General features: G+C 58.8%; 2 protein-coding genes across 2 annotated transcripts in view; one reads left to right on the plus strand and one right to left on the minus strand.

The window, feature by feature from the left end:
- The window catches only part of PELP1 (proline, glutamate and leucine rich protein 1), a 33,566-nt gene extending 23,023 nt beyond the window's left edge, over positions 1–10,543 (minus strand). The window contains 7 exon segments of the mRNA XM_030969596.1: positions 2,363–2,422; positions 3,390–3,461; positions 4,705–4,854; positions 8,336–8,398; positions 8,401–8,446; positions 9,486–9,544; positions 10,381–10,543. Coding sequence (XP_030825456.1) covers positions 2,363–2,422; positions 3,390–3,461; positions 4,705–4,854; positions 8,336–8,398; positions 8,401–8,446; positions 9,486–9,544; positions 10,381–10,518 — 588 coding nt within the window. The 5' untranslated portion in view covers positions 10,519–10,543.
- Positions 10,544–10,754: 211 nt separating this feature from the next.
- MED11 (mediator complex subunit 11) lies at positions 10,755–13,287 on the plus strand. Its single transcript, XM_030969599.1, has 3 exons — positions 10,755–11,202; positions 12,268–12,398; positions 12,954–13,287. The coding sequence occupies exons 1-3, from the start codon at positions 11,118–11,120 to the stop codon at positions 13,191–13,193; spliced, it is 456 nt and encodes a 151-aa protein (XP_030825459.1). The 5' UTR covers positions 10,755–11,117; the 3' UTR covers positions 13,194–13,287.
- Positions 13,288–16,703: the final 3,416 nt, after the last annotated feature.

A 16,703-nucleotide genomic window follows, 5' to 3' on the forward strand; every position in this document is an offset into this window, starting at 1 on the left:
CCAAAAACCCCCAGAACTGCCCCAGAACCCCCCAAAACTGCCCCAAAATCCCCCAGAAGTGCCTCAGCAGCGCGCGGCACTCGCGGGCCAGACGAGAATGGTAAAAAACGGGATCAGGAGCCCCAAAAAAACATAAAACCCCCCCAAAAACCCCCAAAAACCCCCCAAAAATCCCCCCCAAAAAACCCGAAAAAAAATCCCAAAAAAAACCCCTGAAACACCCCCCCAAATCCCCCTCAAAATCCCCCCAAACCACCCCAGGACCCCCAAAAACCCCAAAATCCCCCCCAAAAAAACTCCTCAAAATCCCTCCCCAAACCATCTCAGGATACCCCAAAACCACCCAAAAAAAAACCCCAAAATCCCCCCCAAAAAACCCCAAAATCAACCCCAGAAAGACCAAGATCCCCCCAAAAAACCCCCAAAAACCCAAAAAATCCCCAAAATCCCTCCCAAAATCCCACCCCAAACCATCCCAGGATCCCTGAAAAAAAAACCAAAATCCCTGAAAATCTCCCCCAAAAAAACCCCAAATCTCCCCAAAAAACCCCAAAATCCCTCCCAAAATAGTCCCACGACGCCCCAAAAAAAACCCCAAAATCCCCCAAAATCCCCCCCAAAAAACCCCAAATTCCCCCAAAAACTCCCCAAAATCTCCCCAAAAAACCCCAAAATCCCCGAAAATCCCCCCCAAAAAACCCCAAAATCTCCCCCCAAAAAACCCCAAAATCCCATCCCAAACCGTCCCAAGACCCCCCAAAAAAACCCCAAAATCTCCAAAAATCCCCCCCAAAAAACCCCAAATTCCCCCCAAAAAACTCCCCAAAATCTCCCCAAAAAAACCCCAAAATCGCACCCCAAAACATCCCAGGACCCCCAAAAACCCCAAAAACCCCAACCCCCCAAAACCCCCAAATTCCCCCAAAACCCCAAAATCCCTCCCCAAAACCATCCCAGGACCCCCCAAAACCCCAAATTCCCCAAAAACCCCAAAACCCCCCCAAAACCCCAAAATCCCCAAACCCAGGACCCCCAAAACCCCAAATTCCCCCAAAAACCCCCAAAATCCCTCCCCAAAACCATCCCAGGACCCCCCAAAAAAACCCCAAAATCCCCAAAAATCCCCCCCAAAAAACCCCAAATTCCCCAAAAACTCCCCAAAATCTCCCCCAAAAACCCCAAAATCCCACCCCAAAACAGTCCCAGGACCCCCAAAAACCCCAAATTCCCCCCAAAAACCCCAAAATCCCTCCCCAAAACCATCCCAGGACCCCCCAAAAACCCCAAATCCCCAAAAATCCCCCCCAAAAAACCCCAAATTCCCCCCAAAAAACTCCCCAAAATCTCCCCAAAAAAACCCCAAAATCGCACCCCAAAACCATCCCAGGACCCCCCAAAAACCCCAAATTCCCCCCAAAAAACCCCAAAATCCCTCCCCAAAACCATCCCAGGACCCCCCAAAAAAACCCCAAATTCCCCCCAAAAAACCCCAAAATCCCTCCCCAAAACCATCCCAGGACCCCCCAAAAAAACCCCAAAATCCCCCCCAAAAACCCCCAAATCCTCCCCAAAAACCCCCCCAAAATCTCCCCAAAAAAACCCCAAAATCCCACCCCAAAACAATCCCAGGACCCCCCAAAAAACCCCAAATTCCCCAAAAAAAACCCCAAAATCCCACCCCAAAACCATCCCAGGACTCCCCAAAAACCCCCAAAATCCCCCAAAAATCCCACCCCAAAAACCCCAAACACCCCAAAACCCCAAAAACTCCCCCAAAAATCCGACCCCCAAAAAACCCCAAAATCCCAACCCCAAAAAGCCCCAGAACCCCCCAAAAAACCCCCAAAATTCCCCAAAAAAAACCCCAAAATCCCACCCCAAAACCATCCCAGGACCCCCAAAAACCCCAAAATCCCCCAAAAAACCCCAAAAACCCCCCCCAAAACCCCCAAAAACCCCAAAAATCTCCCCCCCAAAACCCCAAAATCCCACCCCAAAACCATCCCAGGACCCCCCAAAAACCCCAAAAATCCCCCAAAAACCCCAAAAATCCCCCCAAAACCATCCCAGGACCCCCAAAAAAACCCCCAAAATCCCCCAAAACCCCCAAAAACCCCAAATTCCCCCCAAAAAACTCCCCAAAATCTCCCCAAAAAACCCCAAAATCCCACCCCAAAACATCCCAGGACCCCCAAAAACCCCCCAAAACCCCAAAATCCTCCCCCCAAAACCCCAAAACCCCAATCCCCAAAAAACCCCAAAATCTCCCCCAAAAAACCCGAATTCCCCAAAAAACCCCCAAACCCCCCCAAAAACCCCAAAATGCCCAAAAACCCCAGAATGGCCCCAATTCGGGCCCCACCTGCTGCAGCCGGGGGCTCTCGCTGTCGATGCGCGACAGGAAATGCGCCGCCAGCTTCCCCTGGGCGCGAAATTTCGGGGAGATTTCGGGGGGTCCCGGGGCCGAGACCCCTCCCCAAATTTCCCCTAAATTGGGGAGGGGGCTCGGGGACCCCCCAAGGGGGATTTGGGGATTTGGGGGGTTGATTTGGGGGGATTTTGGGGGGATTTCGGGGGGTCCTGGGGCCGAGACCCCTCCCCAAATTTCCCCTAAATTGGGGAGGGGGCTCGGGGACCCCCCAAGGGGGATTTGGGGATTTTGGGTGGGGGTCTCACCCTCATGGAGCCGCGGGGAGGGGAAATTTGGGGAGATTTTGGAGGGATTTTGGGGCAGAGACCCCTCCCCAAATTCCCAATTGGGGGAGGGGAGGCGGGAACCCCCAGGGGAGGATTTGGGGTCCGGGGGGTCCCGGGGCTGAGACCCCTCCCCAAATTTCCCCTAAATTGGGGAGGGGGCTCAGGGACCCCCCAAGGGGGATTTTGGGGGGATTTTTGGGGGATTTGGGGATTTTGGGTGGGGGTCTCACCCTCATTGAACCGCAGGGAGGGGAAATTTGGAGGGATTTCGGGGGGTCCCGGGGCCGAGACCCCTCCCCAAATTCCCCTTAAATTGGGGAGGGGGCTCAAGGAACCCCCAGGGAGGAATTTGGGTATTTGGGGGGTTGATTTGGGGGGATTCTGGGGAGATTTTGGGGGGTCCCGAGGCTGAGACCCCTCCCCAGATTTCCCCTAAATTGGGGAGGGGGCTCAGGGACTCCCCAGAGAAAATTTGGGGAGATTTCGGGGGGTCCCGGGGCCGAGACCCCTCCCCAAATTCCCCTTAAATTGGGGAGGGGGCTCAAGGAACCCCCAGGGAGGAATTTGGGGAGATTTTTGGGGGATTTGGGGATTTTGGGGGGTCCCGGGGTCCAGACCCCTCCCCAAATTCCCCCTAAATTGGGGAGGGGGCTCAGGGACCCCCCAAGGGGGATTTTGGGGAGGGGTCTCACCCTCATGGAGCCGCAGGCGCCGGGGTAGAAGGACAGGCAGGACTTGATCCCCTCCAGCGTGGAGAGCTCGCACTGAGGGGGGGGAAATGGGCTGAGACCCCTCCCCAAATTCACCGAGACCCCTCCCCAAATTATTTGGGACCCCCCGACCCCTCCCCAAATTTCCGAGAGCCCAAAAATCCCAAAAATTCCCCCCCAAAAAACGCCCCAAATCCCATCCAGGGTGGAGACTGGAGAGGCAGGAAAGGGCTGAGACCCCTCCCCAAATTCACCGAGACCCCTCCCCAAATTATTCGGGACCCCTCGACCCCTCCCCAAATTTCTGAGGTCCTCAAATTCCCAGAAATCCCAAAAAATCCCCCCCAAACCAACCCCCAGGAGCCCCCCAAAGCCCCCAGACCCAATTCGAGCCCCCAGACCCATTTTAACCCTTTCTGTCCCCATTTTTCTCCATTTCAATGCCATTTTTTCCCATTTCCCCCACCAAAAACCCCCCAGACCGCCCCCCCGAAGCCCCCAGACCCATTTGAAGCCCCCAGACTCATTTTAACCCTTTCTGTTCCCATTTTAACCCCTTAAACCCCCACTATAATCCCATTTTCTCCATTTTAACCCCGTTTTTTCCCATTTTTTCCCCCCTAACCCCCCCAAACCGCCCCCAAAGCCCCCAGACCCAATTGAAGCCCCCAGACCCATTTTAACCCTTTCAATCCCTATTTCTTTCCATCTTAATCCCATTTTTCTGCATTTTAACCCCATTTTCTCCATTTTAACCCCGCTTTTCCCATTTTTCCCCCAAACCCCCCAAACCGACCCCCAAAGCCCCCAGACCCATTTTGTGCCCCCAGACCCACTTTAATGCCATTTTAACCCTTTCTAGTCCCCGTTTTAATCTCATTTTCTCAATTTTAACCCGTTTTTCCCAGTTTTTCCCCATAACCCCCAAACCGACCCCCCCCAAAGCCCCCAGACCCATTTCGAGCCCCCAGACCCACTTTAATCCCATTTTAACCCTTTCTAGTTCCCGTTTTAATCTTATTTTCTCAATTTTAAGCCCGTTTTTTCCCGGTTTTTTTCCCATTTTTTCCTGCTTTTTCCCCAAAACCCCCCAAACCGACCCCCGAAGCCCCCAGACCCATTTCGTGCCCCCAGCCCCACTTTAATCCCATTTTAACCCTTTCTGGTCCCCGTTTTAATCTCATTTTCTCAATTTTAACCCCGTTTTCTCCCGTTTTTTCCCCATAACCCCCCAGACCGACTCCCCCCGAAGCCCCCAGCCCCATTTGGAGCCCCCAGCCCCATTTCAGGCGCAGACCTCGGGCCGCAGGGCCAGCAGGGAGGTGAGGATGCCGGGGATGTGGTTGGTGCCGATGTCCCGCGCCAGCTCCGGCAGCTGCGCCGAGAAGCGCAGCAGCTCCCGCAGCACGGCCACGCCCAGGGCCACCGTGGGAGGGGGGTCCTGCGACTGGGGGGGGCACCAAGAACCGTCAGGACCCCTCCCCAAATTAGAGAGAGCGCCCCAGATTATCCCAGGCCAAAAAACCCCGAAAAAATCCCCCCAAAAATGGGGAAAATGGGTCAGAAATGGGGTGTGGGACCCCCCAAAACACCCCCAGGGCCACCGTGGGAGGGGGGTCCTGCGCCTGGGGGGGGCACCAAACCCGTCAGGACCCCTCCCCAAATTAGAGAGAACCCCCAGAAAAACCCGTCAGAATTGCTTAAAAAACCCCAAAAAATCCCTCCAAAAATGGCAAAAATCGGTCAAAAATGGGGTGTGGGACCCCCCCAAAACCATCTTGAGGGGGGGTCCTGGGGCTGGGGAAGCACCAAAACACGTCAGGACCCCTCCCCAAATTAGAGAGATCCTCCCCAAATTGTCCTGACTGAAACAGGCCAAAAAAATCCTGAGAAATTACCTAAAAATGGCAAAAATCGGTCAAAAATGGGGTTTGGGACGCCCCAAAACCATCTTGAAGGGGGGTCCTGGGACTGGGGGGGCACCAAACCCGCCAGGACCCCTCCCCAAATTAGAGAGAGCCCCCACAAAAAAAACCCCATCAGAAATGCTTAAAAAACCCCCAAAAAAATCCCTCCAAAAATGGCAAAAATCGGTCAAAAATGGGGTGTGGGACCCCCCAAAACACCCCCAGGGCCACCGTGGGAGGGGGGTCCTGCGACTGGGGGGACCCCAAAAACCCGTCAGGACCCCTCCCCAAATTAGAGAGAACCCCCCAGATTATCCCAGGCAAAAAAACCCTGAAAAAATCCCCCAAAATGGCAAAAATTGGTTAAAAATGGGGTGTGGGACCCCCCAGGGACCTTTAGCTCCCACCCCAGGTGTGTGTCCCCCATGCCAGGTGTGCCCAGGTGTGCCCAGGTGTGCCCCAGGTGTGCCCAGGTGTGCCCAGGTGTATCCCAGGTGTATCCCAGGTGTGTCCCAGGTGTATCCCAGGTGTGCCCCAGGTGTATCCCAGGTGTAGCCCAGGTGTGCCCAGGTGTGCCCAGGTGTGCCCCAGGTGTATCCCAGGTGTATCCCAGGTGTATCCCAGGTGTGCCCCAGGTGTATCCCAGGTGTGTCCCAGGTGTGCCCAGGTGTATCCCAGGTGTGCCCAGGTGTATCCCAGGTGTGCCCCAGGTGTGCCCCAGGTGTATCCCAGGTGTGTCCCAGGTGTGCCCCAGGTGTATCCCAGGTGTGTCCAGGTGTGTCCCAGGTGTGTCCCAGGTGTGTCCCAGGTGTGCCCCAGGTGTATCCCAGGTGTGTCCCAGGTGTGTCCCAGGTGTGTCCCAGGTGTATCCCAGGTGTGTCCCAGGTGTATCTCAGGTGTATCCCAGGTGTGCCCAGGTGTGTGTCCCCCCCAGGTGCCCCAGGCGTGTCCCAGGTGTATCCCAGGTGTGCCCCAGGTGTATCCCAGAGTTCCACCAGGTGTGCCAGGGTGTGTCACCCCCAGGTGCAGGTGCCCCAGGAGGCTACGTGCAGGGAGGGCTCAACCCGGAGGTGTACCCATGGCCCAGGTGTATCCCAGGTGTGCCCAGGTGTACCCAGGTGTACCCAGGTGTATCCCAGGTGTGCCCCAGGTGTGCCCCAGGTGTGCCCCGGTGTGTCCCAGGTGTGCCCCAGGTGTATCCCAGGTGTGCCCAGGTGTGCCCCAGGTGTATCCCAGTGTATCCAGGTGTGCCCAGGTGTGCCCCAGGTGTGTCCCAGGTGTGCCCCAGGTGTATCCCAGGTGTGCCCCAGGTGTGCCCCAGGTGTATCCCAGGTGTAGCCCAGGTGTATCCCAGGTGTATCCCAGGTGTATCCCAGGTGTGCCCCAGGTGTGCCCCAGGTGTATCCCAGGTGTGTCCCAGGTGTATCCCAGGTGTGCCCAGGTGTGCCCAGGTGTATCCCAGGTGTGTCCCAGGTGTATCCCAGGTGTGCCCAGGTGTGTCCCAGGTGTGCCCCAGGTGTGTCCCAGGTGTGTCCCAGGTGTAGCCCAGGTGTGCCCAGGTGTATCCCAGGTGTGCCCAGGTGTGCCCCAGGTGTGCCCAGGTGTATCCCAGGTGTGCCCAGGTGTGCCCAGGTGTGCCCCAGGTGTATCCCAGGTGTATCCCAGGTGTATCTCAGGTGTATCCCAGGTGTATCCCAGGTGTGCCCAGGTGTGTCCCAGGTGTGCCCCAGGTGTGTCCCAGGTGTGTCCCAGGTGTAGCCCAGGTGTGCCCAGGTGTATCCCAGGTGTGCCCAGGTGTGCCCCAGGTGTGCCCAGGTGTATCCCAGGTGTGCCCAGGTGTGCCCCAGGTGTGCCCCAGGTGTATCCCAGGTGTATCCCAGGTGTATCCCAGGTGTGCCCAGGTGTGTCCCAGGTGTGCCCCAGGTGTGTCCCAGGTGTGTCCCAGGTGTAGCCCAGGTGTGCCCAGGTGTATCCCAGGTGTGCCCAGGTGTGCCCCAGGTGTGCCCAGGTGTATCCCAGGTGTGCCCAGGTGTGCCCCAGGTGTCCCAGGTGTGCCCCAGGTGTATCCCAGGTGTATCCCAGGTGTATCTCAGGTGTATCCCAGGTGTCCCAGGTGTGTCCCACGGGTGCCCAGGTGTGCCCAGGTGTGCCCCAGGTGTATCCCAGGTGTATCCCAGGTGTCCCAGGTGTACGCCCCCGTGTGTCCCACGGGTGCCCAGGTGTGACCAGGTGTATCCCAGGTGTGCCCCAGGTGTACCCCCCAGGGTGTGTGTCCCCCCCAGGTGCCCAGGTGTCAGGTGTGCCCCACCTGCAGCAGGTGCTGCAGCAGGGCCCAGGTGTGCCAGCCCAGGTGTGTCCCACATCCCAGGTGTACCCAGGTGTGCCCAGGTGCCCCCCAAGCCCCCCCAGGTGTGCCCAGGTGTATCTCACATGCCCCCCAGGTGTGCCCACGTGCCCCAGGTGCCCCCAGGTGCCCCAGGTGGTCTCTCACCTGCAGCAGGTGCTGCAGCAGGCGCAGCCAGCCCAGGTGAGGTGTATCCCAGGTGCCCAGGTGCCCCAGGTGTATCTCACATGCCCCCCAGGCCCCCCCAGGTGCCCCAGGTGTGTCCCAGGTGCCCCCCAGGCCCCCCCAGGTGTGTCCCACATGCCCCCAGGTGTGCCCAGGTGTGTCCCAGGTGTGCCCAGGTGTGCCCCAGGTGCCCCCCAGGTGTGTCCCACATGCCCCCCAGGTGTGTGTCCCCCCCAGGTGCCCCCGGCGCTCTCTCACCTGCAGCAGGTGCTGCAGCAGGCGCAGCCAGCCCAGGTGAGGTGTATCCCAGGTGTATCCCAGGTGTATCCCAGGTGTATCCCAGGTGTGCCCAGGTGTGCCCAGGTGTATCCCAGGTGTATCCCAGGTGTATCCCAGGTGTATCCCAGGTGTATCTCAGGTGTATCTCAGGTGTGCCCCAGGTGTGCCCAGGTGTGCCCCAGGTGTGCCCAGGTGTGTGTCCCCCCCAGGTGCCCCCGGCGCCGAGTGCTCACCTGCAGCAGGTGCTGCAGCAGGCGCAGCCAGCCCAGGCAGTGCTGCTGGAACGCCTCGCTGGGGCCCAGCTCTCGCTGACCAACAGCGACAGCAGGCACAGCCCCTCGAAGCTGCAACGCCATTGGCTGAGCCGGGACACGCCCACACACACACGCCCCACAGCCCTGATTGGCTGCTGGGGGGGGTGACAAACCCCGCCCACTTTCCTTATAAGGGCAGCTCAGAGAAGGGCGCGGCTCACAGGTGGAACCACGCCCACCCTGGCCCCACCCATCACCCCGATTGGTTGCTGAGGGTGACAAACCCCGCCCACTTTCCTTATAAGGGCAGCCCAGAGAAGGGCGTGGCTCACACATGGAATCTGATTGGCTGGGGTGAAGCCACGCCCACTATAGTTCCACCCAAAGCCCTGATTGGCTGCTGAGGACCCCAAACCCCACCCACTCTTCCTTATAAGGGCAGCCCAGAGAAGGGTGTGGTTCACAGGTGGAGCCACGCCCACTCCAGCTCTACCCACAGCTCTGATTGGCTGCTAGCAGCTTCAAACCCCGCCCCTTTTCCATATAAGGGCAGCCCAGAGCAGGGCGTGGCTCTCACATAGAATCTAATAGGCTGGGATGAAGCCACACCCAACACACACCCAGCAACCAATCACAGACAAGCCCCACCCACCACAATTAGCCACACACTAAAGCAAGCACCTGATTGGCTGCTGAAACCCCACCCACAATAACCAGCCAATCAAAGAGCTCTAAGAGGCCACACCCCTTCCTCCTGCTTGGCCCCGCCCCCAGAACTAAAACCTCCCCTGATTGGCTCCCCCACACCCAATGGCAGCCCAGAGAACGATTCCCATTGGCTACCGAGCTGGCCCTGCCCCCACACAGCATTTCCATTGGTTCTCACTCTGCCCCGCCCACCCCAGGGTAGCAGCCAATGAGGGGGCAGCAGGGGCGGGCCCTGCACTGTGATTGGCCAGCAGAGCTGTCACTCAAGAGACCAATTCCCATTGGATACTACACTAGCCCCACCCCCACATTGCATTTCCATTGGTTCTCACTCTGCCCCGCCCATCCCAGAGCAGCAGCCAATGAGCGGGCAGGAGGGGAGGGCCCTGCGCTGTGATTGGCCGGCAGAGCTGTCACTCACCGCGTCTTCATGGAGCCCAGGCGGGCGCTGGTGACACCGAGGAGACCCCCGAGGGCGGCCTGGGGGAGGGGCAGGGGTCACACAGGGGTCATGGGAGGGGTCAGTGGGGGTCAGCAAAGGGTCCCCGGGGGGTCAAAGGTCAGGTGGGAGTGACCGGATGTCACGTGCGAGGATGGGGGAGGGGCCTGCGGAGGGGCCCTGAGGGGAGCCCAGATTGGGGGGGTGGGGCTCCTGGATTTTGGGGTCAGATCCCCATTTTTTTGAGGTTTTCCATCCCTGAGGCCATCCTAGATTGTGGGGTTCCCCATTTTTGGATTCAGATGCCGCTTTTTGGGGTCAGATCCCGTTTTTAGGGCGAGATCCAGATTTTTAGGGTTCCCCACCCCTGAGGCGATCCCGGTTTGGGGTCAGATCCCATTTTTAGGGTCAGATCCCGGTTTTTAGCGTTCCCAATCCCATTTTTGGGGTCAAATCCCGGTTTTAAGAGTTCCCAATCCCGTTTTTGGGCTAAATCCCGGTCTCAGGGTTCCCTATCTCGGTTATAGGATTCCCAATCCCGTTTTTGTGGTCAAATCCCGGTTTTAGGGTTCCCAATCCCGTTTTTGGAGTTCCCTATCTTGTTCTTGGGGCCAGATCCCGGTTTTTAGGGTCAGATCCCGGTTTTCGGGCTCCCAATCCCGTTTTTAGGGTTCCCAATCCCATTTTTAGGGTCGGATCCCGTTTTTGGGGTCAGATCCCGGTTTTGGGGTTCCCAATCCCGTTTTTAGGCTCCCCGCACCCCGGAGGCGATCCCGTTTCCCGCCCACCCCTCAGGGCCCGTCTCTCCTTCTCCCTCTCTCTCCCCCTGAGGCGGCGCCGCCCCCGCTGCGGGCGGGCTCCCCTGCCGGGCCCGTACCTGGGTCCCGGCGCTGTCGCGGAGGCCCCGCACGATGCCCGGGAGGGCCCCGCGGTGCGGGGGCAGCGCCGAGAGCGCCGAGAGCGCCTCGAGCAGCGGCGCGGCCGGAGGGGCCCGCGGCGCCGCCACCGCCGCCATTGCTGCGCCGCTTCTTCTCCGGCGCGCTCCGATGACGTCACAGCGCGGGAAAAGCGGAGGCGGGGCCTGCGTGAGGGGGAGTGGGCGGGGCTTCCCGGCAACGTCTACAAAAGGAAATGAAAGGCGTGGCCTGAAGGAAAGATAGTCCATAAAAGGTAATTAGGGGGCGTGGCCTGAATAAATAAGGTTTCTAATAGCCAATGATGGGCGTGGCCTCAGCGGAGCACTATGAAATGGACTAAAAGGGCTCCTAACTCCTTTCCCGCCATCCATTTCTCCTCCCTCCTCCGCACCTGTGTCTGAGGGTGACCGGGAACGCCGTCGGGGGTTTTGTGGTGAAGAAACCGCTGTGACGGAGCCGGGAGTGATTTTGAGGCGATTCCGGACGGTTTTGGAGCGGATTTTGGGCGGTTTTGTGACGCTAAACAACCTTGGAGGACCCAAAACCACCGAGACGAGGGAGGGAGCGACGCCACCACTGAGTTCCGCCCAGAGCGGCTTCTGGCGGGCGCTTCCTGTCACGTGATCAAAATCTCGCGCTGCCATTGGTGCAGGGAACAGGAAGAGGCCCGAGAGGAGGCGGAAGCGGCGCGGGCGGCATGGCGGGGTTCGGGGTGGCCAACGAGCGGCTGCGGGCGCTGGAGGAGCTGGAGCGCGAAATCGGCGCCTCCCTGCAGAGCGCAGGTGGGCGGGGCCTCCGGAAAAGGGGCGGGGTTTTCGCTGAGGGGGAGGGGCGCGGCAGGAGGGGGAGGGGCCGCGGTGTTTGGGGGGAGCGCGGGGAGGCACTTCCGCGTTTCGAGTGGGCGGGGCTTGTGTTGCCATGGTGATGGTGGGCGGGCGTTGGAAGGGTGATTGGCGGGGGGAAAGGGGCGGGGCTTGGTGGGTGGGTGTTAAAGGGGCGGGGTCCTTCTGAGGGCGTGGTCAGAGCTCAGGTGATCTCCACGGGACCAATGGGAGAGCCCGGAATGGGGTCAGAGGGCACGGGGAGGGGTCACAGGTGTGCCCAGCTGTGCCCAGCTGTGCCCAAGTGCCCTCAGGTGTGCACCAGGTGTGCCCCAGGTGTACCCAGGTGTATCTCAGGTGTGCCCAGGTGCATCTGAGATGTGCCCAAGTGTTCCCAGATGTACCCAGGTGTGCCCAGGTGTTCCTCAGGTGTGCCCAGGTGTGCCCCAGGTGCCCCCAGGAGTGCCCCAGGTGCCCCCAGGAGTGGCCCAGATGTGCCCAGGTGTGCCCAGGTGTGCCCCAGGTGCGCCCAGGTGTGCCCAGGTGTGGCCCCAGCTGTGCCCAGGTGTGACCCAGGTGTGACCCAGGTGTGCCCAAGCACGCCCAGGTGTTCCCAAGCTGTGCCCAGCTGTGCCCAGGTGTGACCCAGGTGTGACCCAGGTGTGCCCAAGCACGCCCAGGTGTTCCCAAGCTGTGCCCAGGTGTGCCCAGGTGTGCCCAGGTGTGCCCAGCTGTGCCCCCAGCTGTGCCCAGGTGTGACCCAGGTGTGCCCCAGGTGTGCCCCAGGTGTGCCCAGGAGTGTCCCAGGTGCTTCCAGATATGCCCCCAGGTGTGCCCAAGCGTGCCCAGGTGTATCTGAGCTGTGCCCAGGTGCCCCCAGCTGTGCCCAGGTGTGACCCAGGTGCCCCCAGGTGTTCCCAGGAGTGTCCCAGGTGCCCCTAGGTGTGCCCCAGGTGTGCCCAAGCACGCCCAGGTGTGCCCAAGCTGTGCCCAGGTGCCCCCAGGTGTGACCCAGGTGTGTTTCAGGCCTGGTGATCCTGGAGCTGTCCAAGGAGAAGCCCCAGGAGCGACACCTGGACCGTCAGGCCGCCCAGTTCGGCGCCGCCGTGGCCAAGGTGGAGGCCGAGCTCTCGGCGCAGATCCGCTACCTGACCCAGGTGAGGCCCTGCGGGGACCCAGGTGGGATTTGGGGGGGATTTCGGGGCTCCCAGGTGGGATTTGGGGGCTCGCAGGTGGGTTTAGGGGGATCTCAGGTGGGATTTTGGGGGATTTTGGGTTACTCCAGGTGGGATTTAGAGTTTTTGGGGTTCTTTGATCCCCTCAGCCCCTCAGGTGTGTCTCACCTGCCCAGGTCAGTTTGGGGTGTTCCAGGTGAGTTTTTAGCGATATTTTGGGGGCAATTTTGGGGTATTTTAGATGGGATTTGGGGTTCTTTGATCCCCCCAGCCCCTCAGGTGTGTCTCTCACCTGCGCAGGTGAGTTTTTAATGATATTCTGTTGGGATTTTTGGGGTATTTTAGATGGGATTTGGGGTTCTTTGATCCCCCCAGCCCCTCAGGTGCGTGTCTCACCTGCGCAGGTGAGTTTGGGGTGTTCCCGGTGAGTTTTTAATGATGTTCTGTTGGGATTTTTGGGGTATCCCAGGTGGGATTTGGAGTTTTTGGGGTTCTTTGGTGCCCCCAGCCCCTCAGGTGCGTCTCTCACCTGCGCAGGTGGCCACGGGGCAGCCCCACGAGGGCTCGAGCTACGCGGCGCGCAAGAGCTGCCAGCTGGCCCTGAACCGCCTGGACTACGCCCGGCGCCGCCTGGCCGAGCTGGCCCGCGCCTGCAGCTCATGCTGGAGCAGTGACGCACCTGGGCACACCTGGGCACACCTGGGCACACATGGAGACACCGTGGGATGCAGCTGGAACGGCCTCGGGACAGAAAAATGGGGAAAATTGGGATTTTGATGGGATGTGACACCTTGGGGACAGCGCTGAGAGACTCTGGGGACACCTGGGCACACCTGGAGAGATCACTGGGACCGCCTGGGACACACCTGGAACGGCCTCGGGACAGAAAAATGGGGAAAATTGGGATTTTGATGGGATGTGACACATTGGGGACAGCGCTGAGAGACTCTGGGGACACCTGGGCACACCTGGAGAGATCACTGGGACCGCGTGGGACACACCTGGAACGGCCTCGGGACGGAAAAATGGGGAAAATTGGGATTTTATTGGGGTTTTATTGGGGTGGGACACTTCGGAGACATCACTGAGAGACTCTGGGGACTGCTGAACATACCTGGGCTCACCTGGGCTCACCTGGAGAGATCACCAGGACAGCCTGGGACAGACCTGGAACGGCCTCGGGACCCAAAAAATGGGGGAAATTGGGATTTTATTGGGGTTTTATTGTGGTGGGACAGCACTGAGAGACTCTGGGCACACCTGGGCACACCTGGGCACCCCCAGGTGCCACCCCCGGCCCTGCGGACGCCCCCAAATAAAGGGACACCGCGGTGGCTTTGAGAGCTCGAGGGGATTCGGAGTTTTTGGGGGGTCCTGGGGGGGAATTCGGGGAGGATTTGGGGGGTCCCGGGTGAATTTGGGGGTCCCAGGAGGGATTTTAGAGGAAATTTGGGGGGTTTAGAGGGAAATTTGGGGATTTTGGGGGAAAATATGGGAGGGGTCCTGTGGAATTTGGGGGTTTTGGGGGGGAAATTTGGGGCTTTTGGGGAAAAATTTGGGGGTTTCGTGGGGAAATTCGGGAATTTTGGGGGAGAAATTTGTGGGTTTTGAGGGGGAAATTTCGGGGTTTGGAGGGAAAATTTGGGGATTTTGGTCAAATTTGAGGGATTTGGGAGGGAAATTTGGGGTCCTCAGGGCGGTTTGGGATCCTTGGGGAGGATTTTGGGGGTCCCAGGGGAATTTTGGGGAGTCCCGGGGGTTTTTGGGGGTCCCAGGGGAATTTTGGGTGGGGGTCCCGGTGGGGTTTTTTGGGGGGGGTTCCCAAAATTCCCCCCGAAAGTTTCGGTTTCTGTTTCATTCGTGGGCGGGGCCGCCACGGCGCCGGTGACGTCACTGGGCGGGGTTTCCCGGAACAAACGGGCGTGGTTTTGTCGTTAGCCACGCCCACCTCGTTGGGATCCTGTCAATCATCGTCTGGGGCGTGGCCGGGCGGTTCTCAGGTGACGTCATCGCCTGGGTTTGGCTTTGAATGGGTGGAGGGGGCGGAGGGACCCCCAAAATTCACCTGGAACCTCAAAACACCGGCTTGGAACCCCCAAATCTCACCTGGGACCCCCAAAATTCACCTGGGACCCCCCAAAAATCCATCTGGAGACCCCAAAAACTTTCCTGGAACTCCCGTAATTCACCTGGGGACCCCCTAAAATTCACCTGGGGACCCCAAAATCCACCTGGGACCCCCTCGAACTCACGTGGACACCCCTTAAACCCACCTGGGGACCCCTCAAATCCCCCAGCCCCCAAAATTCCCTGAAACCCCCCCAAATCTCATCCCAACAGCCAGAAATCCCCCCAAATCCCCTAAGTTCACCCCAAATCCCCCCAAGATCTCACAAATCCCCCCAAATCCCCCCATCCCCCCAACCCCCAAATTCACCTCAAAACCCCCAAATCCCCTAAAATCTCCCCAAAATCCCCCCAAATCCCCCGAAATTCCCCCCCATCCCCCCTCAAAACCCCCCCGAAATTCCACAAATGCCCCCAAAATCCCCCCGGACACCCCAAATCCCTGGAAAGCCCCCCAAAAATCTCCCCCAGGAACCCCAAAATCCCCCCAAAATCCCCTAATCCCCCCCCAATTCCCTTAAAATCCCCCAAATCCCTCCAAAATCCCTCCAAAATCCCCCCCGGATTTCCCCCTCCCCCCCGGGCGTGTCCCCGCCCCACCCCTGACCCTTGTCCCCCCGCCCCTCCCCCACCCATTTATTGTCCCCTTTGTCACGGGGAAGGGGGGCGGGGCGGTGACGTCAGCGGTGACGTCATCGGCCGTTATGAACAGGTGCGCTCACCTTTGCCCCCCCCCACCCTGCCCCGACCCCACCTGGAGCCGCCGCCGGGCCCGCAGGTGAGAGCGGATCGATCCCGGATCAATAACGGGGCTTGGGGGGTTGATCGGGGATCCATCGATGGGGATCGATCGGAGATTGATTGGGGATCGAGGGGGGATCGATCAATGGGCATTGATTGGGGATCCAGGGGGGGTTGAGGGGGGATTGATCGGGGATCAAGGGGGGATCAATACTGGATCAATAATGGGGTTTGGGGGGTTGATCGGGCATTGATCGATGGGGATTGATCGGGGATTGATTGGGGATCGAGGGGGGATTGAGGGGGGATTGATCAGGGATCAAGGGGGGATCAATACCGGATCAATAGGGGGGTTTGGGGGGTTGATCGGGCATTGATCGATGGGGATTGATTGGGGATCGAGGGGGGATCGATCGATGGGCATTGATCGGGGATCCAGGGGGGGGTTGAGGGGGGATTGATCGGGGATCAAGGGGGGATCAATACCGGATCAATAAGGGACCTGTAGGAGATTGATTGGGGATCAATTGATGGGGATTGACCGGGGATTGATCAGGGATCAAGAAGGGATCAAGGGGAAATCGATACCAGATCAATACGGGGCCTATAGGGGGGTCTATAGGTGATTGATCAATGGGGATCGATGGGGATTGATTGGGGATTGATTGGAGATTCATTGGGGATTGACTGAGCATCGAGCAGGGATTGAGGGGGGATCAAGGAGGGATCAATACCGGATCAATAGGGGGCCTATAGGGGACCTGTAGGTGATTGATCAATGGGGATTGATCAGGGACTGATTGGGGATGGAGGGGGGAATTGATCGGGGATCAATACGGCATCAATAGGGGACCTAGAGGGAATGGATTGGGGATTGATCGATGGGGATTGATACCGGATCAATAGGGGACCTATAGGGGATTGATGAGGGATTGATTGATGGGGATCGAGGGGGATTGATACTGAATCAGTAGAGGACCAATAAGGGATCAGTTGATGGGGGATTGATTGGGGATTGATCGAGGATTGATTGGGGATTGATTGGGGATTGATCGAGGATTGATTGGGGATTGATTAGGGATCTGTAGGGGGGAACAATACTGGATCAATAGGGGACTTATAGGGGATTGATCGGGGATTGATCAATGGGGATTGATCAGGGATTGATTGGGGATCAAGGGGGGATTGAGGGGGGATCGATACCACCTATAGGGGATCAATCGGGGATTGATCAATGAGGATTGATCAGGGATCAAGGGGGGATTGATTGGGGATCGATCAGGGATTGATTGGGGATCGAGGAGGGATCGATACCGGATCAATGGCGGACCTATAGGGGATTGATTGATGGGCGATTGATTGGGGATGGAGGGGGGATTAATCGGGGATCAATCGGAGATTGTTCGGGGGGGATTCTGC

The sequence above is a fragment of the Camarhynchus parvulus genome, unplaced genomic scaffold (assembly GCF_901933205.1).
Source record: "Camarhynchus parvulus unplaced genomic scaffold, STF_HiC, whole genome shotgun sequence".
Classification (NCBI taxonomy): Eukaryota; Metazoa; Chordata; class Aves; order Passeriformes; family Thraupidae; genus Camarhynchus; species Camarhynchus parvulus.

What these genes read in the sequence shown, in the direction of transcription:
- MED11 (XM_030969599.1), top strand. Translation starts at nt 11,118, where the DNA reads ATGGCGGGGTTCGGGGTGGCCAACGAGCGGCTGCGGGCGCTGGAGGAG. An exon ending in CGCCTCCCTGCAGAGCGCAG is followed by an intron (nt 11,203 to 12,267) that starts GTGGGCGGGGCC and finishes GGTGTGTTTCAG; the next exon opens with GCCTGGTGATCCTGGAGCTG. An exon ending in AGATCCGCTACCTGACCCAG is followed by an intron (nt 12,399 to 12,953) that starts GTGAGGCCCTGC and finishes TCACCTGCGCAG; the next exon opens with GTGGCCACGGGGCAGCCCCA.